Source organism: Arvicola amphibius, chromosome 6 (assembly GCF_903992535.2).
Source record: "Arvicola amphibius chromosome 6, mArvAmp1.2, whole genome shotgun sequence".
NCBI classification, from domain to species: Eukaryota; Metazoa; Chordata; class Mammalia; order Rodentia; family Cricetidae; genus Arvicola; species Arvicola amphibius.
The window spans coordinates 48,817,964-48,831,331 of record NC_052052.2 but is presented as its reverse complement, the minus strand read 5'-3'; the positions used below and the strand labels follow the sequence as shown (position 1 = coordinate 48,831,331).

The following is a 13,368-nucleotide window of genomic DNA, read 5'->3' as shown; positions in this document are numbered from 1 at the left end:
TTCAGAGCAAGGGGACCAGAAACCAGGTAACCCAGTATCAGAATGCCTCTGTTGCAGTTTCCTCTGAGTTCAGCATCCAAAACAGCTTTAAGATTGCTCACTGACATGGTCCAGCCTCACAGACCGTTCTAGCCAGAACTTGACCTTTATCTTAATTTTCCCATGTTCTCCTGAAGATGCCAGCACCCACAGACAACAGGAAGCAGTCTAGAGACCATGACCCCCACATTCCCAAGTGGTGGAGTGGATGGCTTTTGGTCTTTCAATGGGTTATAGAAGTTTGCAATCACTTTGGGGGGATGGTAACAAGTTGTTATTGGTCATGGTGAGGAAAAACGCTAAACAAAAGAGTTAGATTCAAGGATCTCTTTCTGAAGGAAAAAAAGGGTATGTAATATAGAAATGATGAGATAAAGCAGGCAGTGGTGCACACACCTTTAATCCCAGCACCCGGGAGGCAGAGGCAGGCGGATCTCTGAGTTCGAGGCCAGCCTGGTCTACAAGAGCTAGTTCCAGGACAGGCTCTAGAAACTACAGGGAAACCCTGTCTCGAAAAATAATAAAAAAAAAAAGCTACAGCGAAACCCTGCCTCGAAAAACCAATAAATAAATAAATAAATAAATAAATAAATAAAATAAAAAATGAAATAAAGGGTGGAATGTTGAGTCTACTTTTAAACAATCACTAATCTCAAATATTTTACATCAGTGTGGATTTTTGCCTATTGATACAAATTTTTTATTAAATTATATACTTTTACAAATTTTCACCTCCTCCCCTCCTCCCAATTCCCCTCTGAGCCATCTCTCCAGCTCCATGTTTCTATTCTTATCTATGTACCTATGTAGTCATTTAAAAGGTTGTGTGAAATTTTAGTCTTTAAGAGCTATTTAGGATAATAAGTACAGGCTAATAGTCATCTATAACTATCAAACTTATAGTCATGTTAGTCATGTTAGGTTTTCAAGGTCATACAGAGATATATTTTAGATAGATAGGTGATCTTCAAACACTTTGAAAACCTACAGAATATGGCATTTAAAGTGTTTTAATAACGCTTTTCATGACAGTGAGACATGTCTATTACTGACAGACTAATTTAACTTCAAAAAAGGGTGATGGACATTGAAGAACCTCCACATGGAGTTTGCTTTCTTTGTGGCAAAAGCTAGCTAGCCATTTGGGCAAGAAACTGCCCTTGCCTTGGCTGCTGACGGTATGGGTGTTCAAACAGGATAAGCAAGACCAAAAGAAAGCAACGACCTAACTTTGCCAGGACACAGCATTTTCCACACCTGGTCCTTCCTGTCTTGTAGTATTATTACCTTCTCAGCCACCTGTGCTTGACAGATCCTGCAGTTTCTCCGCACACCTTACAGCTGCTGACAGATCCTGCTGTTCTCCGCACACCTCACACTGCTGACAGATCCTGCGGTTCTCCGCACACCTTACAGCTAGTTGGTCTCGTTCACCCTTTTGACATGAACCTGGGTCCTCTGGAGGGTGCAGCTTGCTCTTTCCACCTACTGAAAACCTGCACTTTCTCTCTGTGGACCCCTACGTGCCCTCTAGGTCTGCCTGCCACATCCTCCACTGTGGCTAACCCAGTCCTACCATGAGGTCACTCTTCCTGAAGGATTTATTTGCCATGTGCTTTCTACACAAAAACCCGCTCAGCTTCCCAGTACCTTCCAACAGGGTTCAGATACCATCAGTATCCAACGTCTTGCATGCGTGGCTCCAGCTTAGCTTCCAAACCTTCATTCACCTACTGTACAAACCAGAAGCCTTTTGTTCCCCAGGGAGGTTTTCTTTCCCATGTTCCACATGTTCTCTTCTCCTAACACATTCCTCAGGCTGCTCCAGGCTCCTATCCTGTTCTCTGAATTAGGTGCTATCTCACTTCTGCATCTTGAACTCTGGTCTAGATCTCTCTCTTCTGAGGCACCATCCCACCCCCACTCTGACTTTTTAAATTTATTATTTTGGCATTTTATCTGTATAAGTGCTGCTGCCTGCGTGTATGTATGTCTACCACATGCATGCCTGCACCGGCCCAGGCCAGAAGAGGGCATCAGAGCTCCAGGAACTAGAGCTACAGACAGGTGTGTGGTGGTTTGAAAGAAAAATAGCCCCCCCCCCCCACACACCAGCAGGGAGTGGCACTGTTAGGAGGTTGTGGTCTTGTTGGAAGAAGGTGTCACTGTGGGGGTGGAATTGAGGGTCTCATATATGCTCAAGCCATTCCCAGTGTCACAGTCTTAATTCCTGTTGCCTACATATCAACATGTAGCAGCTACCTCTCTAGCACCATGTCTGTCTGCATGCCGCTGTGTCCCACCATAATGATAATAGACTGAATCTCTGAACTGTAAGCAAGTCCGCCTCTGTTAAATGTTTTCTTTGTAAGAGTTGTCCCTGGTCATGGTGTCTCTTCATAGCAGTAGAAACCCTAAGATGAGGTGTGCGCCTCCATGTGGGTGTTGGAAAATAAACCTGGGTCCTCTGGAGGTGCAGACTGTTCTTAAATGATGAGCCATCTTTCCAGGCCCCAACCCTGAGTTAAGCTATAGCTTCTGAGAAACAGAGGGCTCGCTCACTTCTGCATCCCTGATTATAAGGTATACAAGTCATAAGAATCACAGATACTTGATGAAAGATGCATGCGTCAAATTGGTAAATTGGAGTCATTCTTTGATAATAGTATTTTTATGGAGACAAGAGGAGGTGACCTTTCCTGAGGTGGTGGAGCTGGACAGACCAAACGCAAAATCTGCCTTATGACCCGAACAAATTCTATGGCCCCAAGCTCAGTTGCTCAACTGCAGCACGAGAGGGACCGTACTGATGACACCCACAGGGACGAGAGACACTGAAGAATACATGACAGAGCACAGGCAATGGGGACTTGGTTCTGGGGTACTAAGACGGGATGTTCGGAGATTAGCGTGGGTCCTGTTGTGAAGAAGACATGCGAGCTTGTGGAGCTTTCCGAAATAAGAAACAAAACAACAAAACACAACTTTAATCCCAGCACGTGGGAGGCAGAGGCAGGTGAATCTCTGTGAGTTTAAGGCCAGCCTGAGCTATCCTGTGAAATACTGCTTTGAGCCCTGACATTACCCCTGTCCTCCCCCCCCCCCCAAAAAAAAAAAGCATTTGCCAGTCTGGCCCTGTTCCTGGACAAGAGGAACTCAGAGTGATGAGAAAGGAGTGTGACATAAGAAGCCCCACGCTGTAGTCCCAGGTACTTAGCAGACTGAAGCAGGGCGATGATTTGACTCCAGGCATTCAGGATAGCTTGAGCAACATAAAAAGATACCATTTTATAAGAACAAAGCCATGGGCCTTCAAAGAGGGACGCAGGTGTCACAGCGCCGTCTCTGACCTGTGTCCAGCAGCAGCTTCACGATGGCGAAGTTGGAATGAGACACGCTGTAGTGAAGGGCTGTGTTCCCGCTCGCGTCAGCCAGGTTGACAAGCAGCTTCAGAAGATGTGGGGAACGAGGGCTGGACCTCGAGGAGTAAGCGGCCACCACGGCAGGGCTAGATAACTTCCTGGCTGGACCACGGAACCACTCTTGGCTGATGGTATTCGACTTTGCCTCTGAACAGTGGAAGATTCTGATTACGAGAGATCTCCTAGGTCAACTCTCGCAGGCACCTGGATAGGTCAGCGGTGGATGCCTCTGCCTCTCTGTCTATTCTCACACTTCCCTGTGGTCCCTCCTGTTTTATCTGGGGGATCCGAGATGGCAGGACCAAGATCCTGCTGCACACTTGATGCTGGTCTGATTCTCCCAGCCCTCTACTTCCCACCATTGGCAATTATTACAAAATAAATAGCAAGTAGAAGAAGGAGCTCTGTGTGTAACAAGCCCAAATGTGGAAGGGCCACATGTTTCTAGATATTTATCTAATGAACAAGAGATGCTATTGGTTGTGTGGCTATTATTTTTTGTCTTGTTTTGTTTTGTTTTGTTTTGTTTTGTTTTTTGAGACAGGGGGTTTCTCTGTAGCTTTGGAGCCTGTCCTGGACTAGCTCTTGTAGACCAGGCTGGCCTTGAACTCACAGAGATCTGCCTGCTTCGGCCTCCCAAGTGCTGGGATTAAAGGCGGGAGCCACTACCGCCCTGCTGGATGTGGCTATTATAAATGATTTTATTCTTATTCTAGAAGAGGATCCAGGTTTAGGTCATTAAATTCACATGACCAGATACAAGCCCTGGCTCAGCCGTGTGACCATATACTCCCATGGAATATTTCGTGTCCCTGTTATCAAAATGGGGCTGGCTTCCTTTGTTCCGTGGTTCTCTGGGGTGAGTGTAATTTTAAAAACCGACTTTGTCTCTTAGGCAGGGGCAGAGATGGCAGGGGTGGAAGGGGCTTCACATCCTGTTTTGGGTTTAATGTGGGCCTTTGTTCACATATCCGAGCAGAAACTCAGAATTTGTGGCTGAAACATTTCTCTCTATCAGAATATCTTCTTTATCTAGGGCATCAAGAAAATCTGAAGGAAAACCCTGGTATCATGAACACAGTGGTAGACTTTGAACACGAGCTGAAGCTGGTGGGTGTGCTTGCTGATCATGCATCCAGTTCTCAGCACCCACTTAAAAGCAGGCACCATGGCAGTGGAGGCAGGAGAAAGTTCAAAGTCGCGCTTGGCTGTATAATAGTCTGAGATCAGGTTGGACTGGTAAGACCTTATCTCAAAAGCAATGAATGAAGAATGAACGGTTAAAAAACAGAGCTTAGTTCTGTAATTTGAGTATCAGGAGCCTCCATCAACATCCATCTCACGTACTGGCTCCTTAACAGTCTGGGGAATGCTGTTTGCCAAATCAACTAAGATTAAAAAGGAAAAAAAAAAAACCGAGACTGGGTTGGGTGAGTAACAAACACTGCTGAATCGATCATATTTAATCTCTGGGCTGCTCTGCCGAGGGAGAAAATGGGCTTTGAAGGTGCTTACAGGTTTTTCCACTTTGGGTCTGACAGCTATCTCCTGGTTCAGGCCAGTAGCTCTTGATTAAAAATAGAATGCAAGAATTACAGGTTCAAATCTCCACGGGACAGAAGGGTGGGACAGATCAAATGGAGATATGGTTTTATTTTTGGTTTCCTGACCCATTAATAGCCATTGAGCAAAGCAGTAACATGGTAGTATCAAATGTGAGAACTTAGGGGTGATGGAGACAGGCTACCAATCACTGCCGTTTATTGCTGAGGAAACCAGCCCTGTGCGTTGAGTTAACTGCCTTCGGAAGAGGTCCTGGAAGTAAAACCCAGGTCACATTCTACATGTCTTTCTCCACTTTACCCATGGTTTTGTTGAACTGCAAGGCACTTTGAAGTCTAAGCCACCGAGTTTAGTAGCAGGCACTTGGCTATGACTTTTAGAAATAGTTGGTAAAATACCTCTGACCCTAAAGTGACCTAAAAATGGCTGGCTTTCTTATATAGAATCTTCTAATTCTCTCAGCCTCCATCTCCTGAGGGGGACCGCACTTGGTAAATCACAGAATGCCTTGATGAATGGGACTCTGCGCGCGCCACAACACACACACATACACACACACTGCCACCTTCAGGTAAGGGACGCAAAGTCATCCCATTGGAACCCCTGTGTGACAGTGAGAAGTCCCAGTACCAGGAGATGATCGGTGGTGGCCCCGGTTTCTGGCAGGTGTTGGCTTAGTGCCTGGCTATGCGTTAAGAAATTCCTCTGAGGGTTTACACCTAAGAGAAAACAGAGAGATTATATCATTGAGCAATGCTGACAGAAAAGACATACACTCTCCACCTTCGACAGCTGAAACGCTCAAGCTGGGCGACTTCTCCACAATGAGGGGCATTCCTAAGAACATGCCACTCAGAGCTCTACGTTGCTCGGCCTCTGAGCACTTCTGAAGGGTCAGGTGCTGTCATTTCATGCTGCTCTTGGCAGGGCCTGGAGCAGATAGGGAAGGCACGGGGGTAAAGGCCCCCAATGCCAGTTATTGTCATGCCAGGAAGGGAAAAGTGATCCCTTCCTGCCTGGGTGCCCAAAAACCCAAAGAGCCCAATCCACGCTAGCAGTTTCTTTGAAGAAACTTGACGAAATGTTCAGCATCCTTAGCCATCAGGGAAATGCAAATCAAAATAACTCTGAGATACCATCTTACACCAGTCAGAATGGCTAAGATCAAAGACACCAATGATAACTTATGCTGGAGAGAATGTGGAGCAAGGGGAACACTCCTCCATTGCTGGTGGGAATACAAACTTGTACAACCACTCTGGAAATCAGTATAGTGGTTCCTCAGAAAAGAGTGAATCAACCTACCTCAGGACCCAACAATACCACTCTTGGGCATATACCCAAAGGATGCTCAATCATACCACGAGGACATGTGCTCAGCTGTGTTCAGAGCAGCATTACTTGTAATAGCCAGAACTTGGAAACAATCTTCTCTGAGGAGTGGATGGGGGATAGGGGAGGAAGATGGATGGAATGGGAGGAGGGGAGGGAGTAGGAACTGGGATTGGCATATAAAATGAGAAAAGATAGTTGTTGGGGTTTTTTTAAAGCAAAAAAAAAAAAAAGAATCAGAAGGCCTAGGCCCAAATTCTTGCCCTACTCAGGGCCCTCACCTTACCTCCCAGTGCCAATGTTTCCACCTCTGTGAAGCAAGAATGATGGGAAGTGCTACTTCTGGGATTGCTGAGATGAGTCCCGAAATACGTGTGAAGTCTGCCCTGTTTACAGCACCAACAAATGCTGGTTGTCTAGAACTTGGGCCGTTTGAGTTGTTCCTCATGGGGGCAGAGGTCACATTTGTTTGGTTCACTCAGCAGAGGGGTTGACACAAAACAGACCCTCAAGAAACATTGCTCAAGGGATGGGTGAAAGTGTACACAACACAATGGGCCTGGATGAAGGAGAAATATGCTCTTGCCCCTCTTTAGAGCAGCACGTGTCCCAATGCTACCTATGCAACTCACCTCTCAGGCCTCAGGTGAGAGACCTCCTCCCCAGACCCACTTGTCTGGCCTGAGTTACCGGCGCCTTCCGTGACACCTTGCCCAGTCTCACGGGCGGGATGTGTGTCTCTGTCCTGTCTGGGCTCTGAGCAATCACGTCTCTTCTCAATCTCACCGTCAGACGCGTCCTCAGGGGAGGTGTCCTCCCCACTGGTCTCCTCGCTGGACGTGGTCTCATAGCTAGAAAAAGGCAGAAGGCCATTTGATCCATCCTTCTTGACCAGGGCCAGTGGTGTATGTCAACACCGGTACCTGCTACTGAAACCCTAATGTCCGAGCCGGAGACCAGCCCAAGTCCAGGTTAACTCCTTATATCTACCTGAGATTCCAGAACTACCTCACTTCTCTGCATGGCCAGGAATCCTCCTTTAGCCTCCCTGTTCCAGCCTGGATTACATCTGATAGCCATGAGCCCCTCAATACCCGCTCTAATACACAGACTCTAATGTGATAATGACCACAAATAAAAGGGCAGTGAAGGGAAGAAGACCGACTTCATGTTGAACACAGGTTCTAGCTGGGCATAGTGGTTTGTACCTGCAATTTCGGCACTCAGGGGACAGAGGTAGGAGAACCGAGTACTTGGCTATTTTTGAGACTCTGTCTCAAAAATAAAGTGTGTGTGTGTGTGTGTGTGTGAGAGAGAGAGAGAGAGAGAGAGAGAGAGAGAGAGAGAGAGAGAGAGAGAGAGAGAGAGAGAGGGGGTCTTAACCTTGGCTACACACTAGAACCTTTGGAGTCTTTAGCATTCTCAGTATGTGGACTGTACCCCACGCTAACTACACTAGTCTCCATGACTGCAATCGAGAATTTCCAAAGCTTGGTGTCTCTGGTGTGCAGCCATGCTGAAAACCATGGTTCTAGAGATTCAAATACTGACCAGTGATCAGGAGAAGACTCCGTGGGCAGGGCAAGCAAAGAAGAAGAAAGGAACATGGCCAAGCCATCAAGGCTCTTCTGGGTCTGGGCTAGAACCCATTCAGGTTTCTATAGCAATCGGTACTTCCTTGTCAAAATAGCCAATCACAGTTTCCTTTCCTTATTTTTTTTAAATTATATTACATCTATTTATTCATTAGTATCCTGTCTCTGTCTCTGTCTCTCTCTCTCTCACACACAGTGTGTATATGGAGGTCAGAGGACAGTCTGAGGGAGTCAGTTCTCTCCTTCTGCCTTATGGGTCCTGGGGATTGAACTCAGGTCCTCAGCCTTGGTGGCAAGTACTTTAGCCTGCTGAGCTCTCTTTGTTTCTTGACTTACCTGTGAGTAACAACCAGGTTGTACTTGCCTTTTTTTAAAAATATTTTAAAACCCACCTAGCATACAGCTGTCTTTTAATGAACAGTGAAATGACCAATTTAGGATCAGCGGGGTACAAGTTAAGAGGATACCATTCAACCACAAGCCGCATACACCCCAGGTTATATTGCTTAGTGATGTCACAGCTTGTGCAGTGTTCTGATGCCCACAGTGATGAAATCCCCAAGGGTGCCTTCCCCAGAATTCATTCTTATTGCTGGATGATACATGACCATAACTAACGGCCAGTCTCCCAGTCTAGAGAAGGCGTGGCTTATGTCCTGTAGCAATGGACTAGTTGTTTTTGTTGTATTTGCAGAAGAAAAACATAAGTGGACTGGGCTTGGGGCTGTAGTGGTAGATAGAGTACCTGCTATTGTGTGCAAGGCGTGGGTTCGAGTCTCAGCAACAGAAGGAAACAAAGAGATCAAACTTGAAGTTCAACAAACTGTAGAGCTTTGTGCTAGTGTTGTGTTCAAGTCAGAGGCCTTCCTCAGAGTGCCCAGAGACCCTGAAACTCCCACAAGCCACCTAAAGGTGGGCCCTGAGGAGACCAGGACAAGCCATCAAAAGCAGAGGTTCCAAGAGACCATTGCAAGCTGAGCAAGGAGTCATAAACACTTGCAAAACCCAACAGGGCCATGGAGACGTGAATCCCTGCAGAAGAATGAGACCCCCAGGTACAAGGGTGCTAGGGACACAGTGGATTAGGTAGCAGGAAAGGCGGTCGGTGCTTCATAGGCGAGCTTACCCACCGTTAACCCCAACAAACTGAGGTTCTTTTGGTCCCATTACCTCCGCACGGAAGCATAGTCGTTCTTTTTCAATTATGGATTTAATGGCTGGTCGACGGAGAGATCTCTAGGCAGACCAATATCACAGGTGAGAAAAGACCTTGGGGCAGTCAGACCAGGAATTCTTGCTTTAAGAGGATATGGGTTAGATGAAGAGGGAGAAAGGAATAGGGGTAGATAATGCAGACTGGATGTTTTCGGGCTGTTAGTCGGAGGCCTTGTGTTCAATGTTTGTAGAACTGTCCCTTGGGAACAGATGTCCGCTCTTTGTATGTGGATGACCAGAGTAGCTATCTTATCGCTAACACTTCTCAAACCATTTGTGTAGTGTCAGCGTTATCTCAGGGCTGGGAAATGTGGTCTCACACGTGCACATGGAACGTTACGGCAGAACTTCAGGTCTCTGGATGCTGCGCTCTGCACCAACTCTATCAAAGGCATATCTCATAGGTCCTTCCTGCATAGGGTGTAGTTGCCACCTAGATTGACACTGGACTCGTGACTTGATATGTGAACTGGGTCACAAATCTTGTGCTATGTAATGGTGCAGGAAGACAGCCCCCCCCAAAGGCAAAACTAGAAGTAGCCGAGAAAGCGAGACATGGCGGATTGGTGACCTGTGTTGTGCAAGGCGCTCTATGGTTCAGCTTTGTGCACAGTGAATGAGCGTGTGCTTGTCTCAATCATTCCTGCTTCAGCTAATGGGTGACTTCTATACATGAGCATCCCTTCCTCTCTCCTTCCTTCCCCCCCTTGCCTTCCCTCCTTCCAGCCATTCCTTCCCCTTCCTTATCTTCCCACACCCCAAATATCAAATGAACGATTCAGGCCTCATTATAATGCCCGCTTCAAATTCAAGCTAGAGAAAACCTCTGATGTGAAAAGCCAGAAAAGAAGGTGGGAACTGCCGGAGTCCCAGGAAGTAAGAAGGAGACCCGGGAGGAGTGAACAGGTCAGTACCATTCCTGAGCTTTGACACGGACTATACATAATGCATCAGAGACAAGCACCCTCTGGGAAGGCTTGCTGCTGCAGGCTTGGCGATGGCTTTCCCTCTACGCTGGGGTACCTCTGTGCCTGTGCTATCTACTTAGATTTAATGTGGAAGCCCTGGCAGCTAGACACAATCCCGTAACAAGGCCTGCGACAGTATCAGTTTTTATTTCCCTGAGCACCTTGGGGTGTTAAAATCTTTTTCAAAAACAGACTCATAATTAAAGCCCCTAGTCCCCGCACTAAAGGAGAAGCAGGGCCCAGGTATCAGTATTTACCCAGTGACGGTGGAGTGGTGGAAGAGGGAGGGGCAGGAGGTTCCTTCTGCTCTGGGGCCTGGCTGAGTAGGGCAGAGAGCAGTAGGTTGAGGGAGACTGACAGCTGGCTCTGGATGCTGCTGAGCTTGGAGGGCAGGCTGCTTGATGGCACTGGCTAGCTCGGGGTACCCATGCTCCAGGCAGTTCCACTGCGTCCTGCAGTAGCTTCCTGGATCTTCTTAACATACTGCCCAGTTGTGGCGTCCTGCGGCGAACTCGCCGTCCTTCCTGGACGCTCTGCCCCATGGGAGTTCCGAGCTGGCCTCCCTCCCTGATCAACCGCTGCAGTCCCTCTGTGGCTGCTCCAGGATAGGCTCCTGTCGGCCGTGCCTCATGTCCTCGGCCACCCGCCTGTGTGGCCTCTCTCCTGCTCAAAGATAAATCTATCTTTCTTCGATCCTGAGGCTCCATGAGAGAGGCAGCTACTAAGGACGAGGCAAGGACCTGCTCAGGTCCCCTTGACAGTGACACTTGGGACAGCAGCACAGGCTCTTCAGGGCTCTGACGGCCTTGCTTGTGACTATTATGGACCCATGGGAAGCCATTCTTCTCTGCTCTAGATGCCCAGCATTCAGGATCTGGGCTTCTCAGCAGGTTGACACCAATGTTCTTGTCACATGATTCTCTGGGGATGAGTTCAAGGAGAGGGTCAGTGTTCACCGCGGCGTCAGTCCGGTCCAGAGCATTGCTGTCCTTCCCTTGACTAAACTTTTCTTCTAACTGGGCTACAGCACACTCTAACTCTTTAATCCTCTGTTCCCTAGCCTTGGTCTCCTCTTGCTGCTGCGTGAGGGCAGCTCTGACCTGGGCAATCTCCTCTGTTTTTCCTGACAGCTTGTCCTCAAGGGCCGAGATCTGATTCTTCAGGCTGGAGGTGTTGCCAGAGTCTGTCTCTACCAGGCCCAGGCTTTCCTCTGTTGCCTGGATACCAATGTTCCTTACATCCACCTCGATGGGTGGAGGAGGTGGGATCTCACTGATATTGAGCTCAATTTCCTCAAGGGAGAGCTCATTCTCAGGGATGGGGGATGGCAGAGGGGGTGGGCTGGGCGTGGACGAGCCAGGAGTTTAACAACACCCCCTCTGCTTACGACTTGTGCTGATTTCCACATCCCCTAGAACCATGGTACGTTCTGGACTGAGGAGGGAGACCTGGCTGAGAGAGGTGACTTGAAGCCTTTATGTCATCTTCTTCAGGCTCAGCCCCCTCCCAGACCAGCTCTGGAATTGCTGGTTCCAGCTCTCCCAACTCTCTGTCTGTTGACTGGGGTTGTTTGCTTCAAAACCTGTGAAGCCTTTTGTGGGGTCAAAGGTACCATCACAGACACGACCGTGCCTTCCCCTGAAGCTGAGGGAGGGCAAGAAGTACGGAAGGACCTGAGGTCAGACCGGACTCATCGGGGGCTCGGTTCTCTGCAGCAGCGTAGCAGGCATGCTGGATGCCCTCAAAAGCTGGGTGCCGTCCACTCCCACCATCTCCCAGAGGCCCATCTCCGCCTGCCTGGTAGCCTCTGCCAAAAGGGTCTTCCTGTGATAGCCAGCTCACTGCCATGCGCTGAGGCCCCGGAGACATCACCCAGTGGCAAGTGACCGGGATTGCTCCTGGGTTCCCAGGGATATCTTTCTGGGCACCAGAGGAGACCATTTTTGCTGGGGAGAAGCGGCGTGGGTGCGAGGCCCACTATTGGGGAAGGGCTGAAGGTGTCGAGGCAAGTACTAACTTAGCCTGCTTGCTTTCTGTGGATGGAATCCTTTTGATGGTGTGTCCTTTCTCAATTCATCCACATATTTGAGGAAGTCCAAGTCCAAATGAAAGCCTATACGGGGTCTCCACAGAGTAAGGGTGGCTCTTTAGACGATCTTTCTCTTCATCCCCCTGAGAGGGATTGGTCCTTGGCTGGGAGATATGAGACATAAAGAGAGAGCACCAAGTTAACATGATGCTGAATGTCTGTGACCTTACCATCACATTACCTCCAGTGCTCTAGCCTTCGAAGGATGCTGCAGAGCCTATGGGCTTGGTGCCTGTGCTGGGATATCATCTTATCAAATCAATGTTATTAGCCAATTCCTGGGCTTCTTATTTTCAATATGCCACCTTCTGTTGTTATCATGGAATCTACCTGCAGATAAGGAAAACAAAATTGTCTAACACTGTTTCTCTGGGTTGCATCGTGTAACTGCTGAGAGCCAAAGCCCAGCAATTTGTCAAAGGAGGGAACCAGCTGACATTGATGGACACGGAAGATTCTGCAGGATGAGACACACAGTTTTCTCAGCATTCAAAAAAGACACTGGAATGCCTCAAAATAGGTTCCAGCAAATCTTGCAAAAGGCTAATCTATTGATAATTTATAACACCACTATATTTCTTAAGCTCCTGGGGTGCCTAAGTCCCTGGCTACCTAAGACCAACAGAAAAATGGAGTAGGTAATCATAGGCACCAAGTTTTTTTCTTCCTCCTGAAAACTGACTAGGAGGGAACATGAGAGTTCCACTTCAAAAGGTCCATGCTAATGAGGAACGCCACCCTGCCCGGATTGGGAGACAGTTGTCAACAGAGGAGTCTCATAAAAGCCAAGGGTCAGATATATCTTCCTAGATAAGTGGGTCCCATGGCCTCTTAGGGGCACCTAAGCCAGGCTTCCTTAGGCCAGGCCACGAACATATCCCTCCTGACTCCCACAGGAGACAGGAGGAACCTGTCAGTCCAGTGACTACTTGAAGTCATTGGGGACTTGGCATAGATTATTATCACCCCCCCCCCCCCACACACACAGCACCTGGTTAACTAAATCCTTTGGAGCTCTTCATATAACACCCTTGTTTACCTCTGAACATGGGGTGAGAAACACACTGTGAGAAAATTGAGCTTAGAAGTCAAGACTACAAAGCCTAGCAGGGTATGGGTGGGTGCCCATCTGTAATCTCCGCACT

General features: G+C 48.1%; 1 protein-coding gene across 1 annotated transcript in view; it reads right to left on the bottom strand.

The window, feature by feature from the left end:
• The window catches only part of Kank4 (KN motif and ankyrin repeat domains 4), a 29,001-nt gene extending 16,605 nt beyond the window's left edge, over positions 1-12,396 (bottom strand). The window contains 19 exon segments of the mRNA XM_042055305.1: positions 3,390-3,606; positions 5,655-5,711; positions 5,713-5,743; positions 6,989-7,207; positions 9,078-9,187; positions 9,487-9,548; positions 10,392-10,521; positions 10,523-10,594; positions 10,597-10,742; positions 10,745-11,559; positions 11,561-11,700; positions 11,703-11,765; positions 11,767-11,841; positions 11,844-11,968; positions 11,971-12,016; positions 12,018-12,147; positions 12,149-12,209; positions 12,212-12,248; positions 12,250-12,396. Of these exon segments, the coding sequence (XP_041911239.1) occupies positions 3,390-3,606; positions 5,655-5,711; positions 5,713-5,743; positions 6,989-7,207; positions 9,078-9,187; positions 9,487-9,548; positions 10,392-10,521; positions 10,523-10,594; positions 10,597-10,742; positions 10,745-11,559; positions 11,561-11,700; positions 11,703-11,765; positions 11,767-11,841; positions 11,844-11,968; positions 11,971-12,016; positions 12,018-12,147; positions 12,149-12,209; positions 12,212-12,248; positions 12,250-12,396 (2,683 nt within the window).
• Between the last annotated feature and the right edge of the window lie 972 nt (positions 12,397-13,368).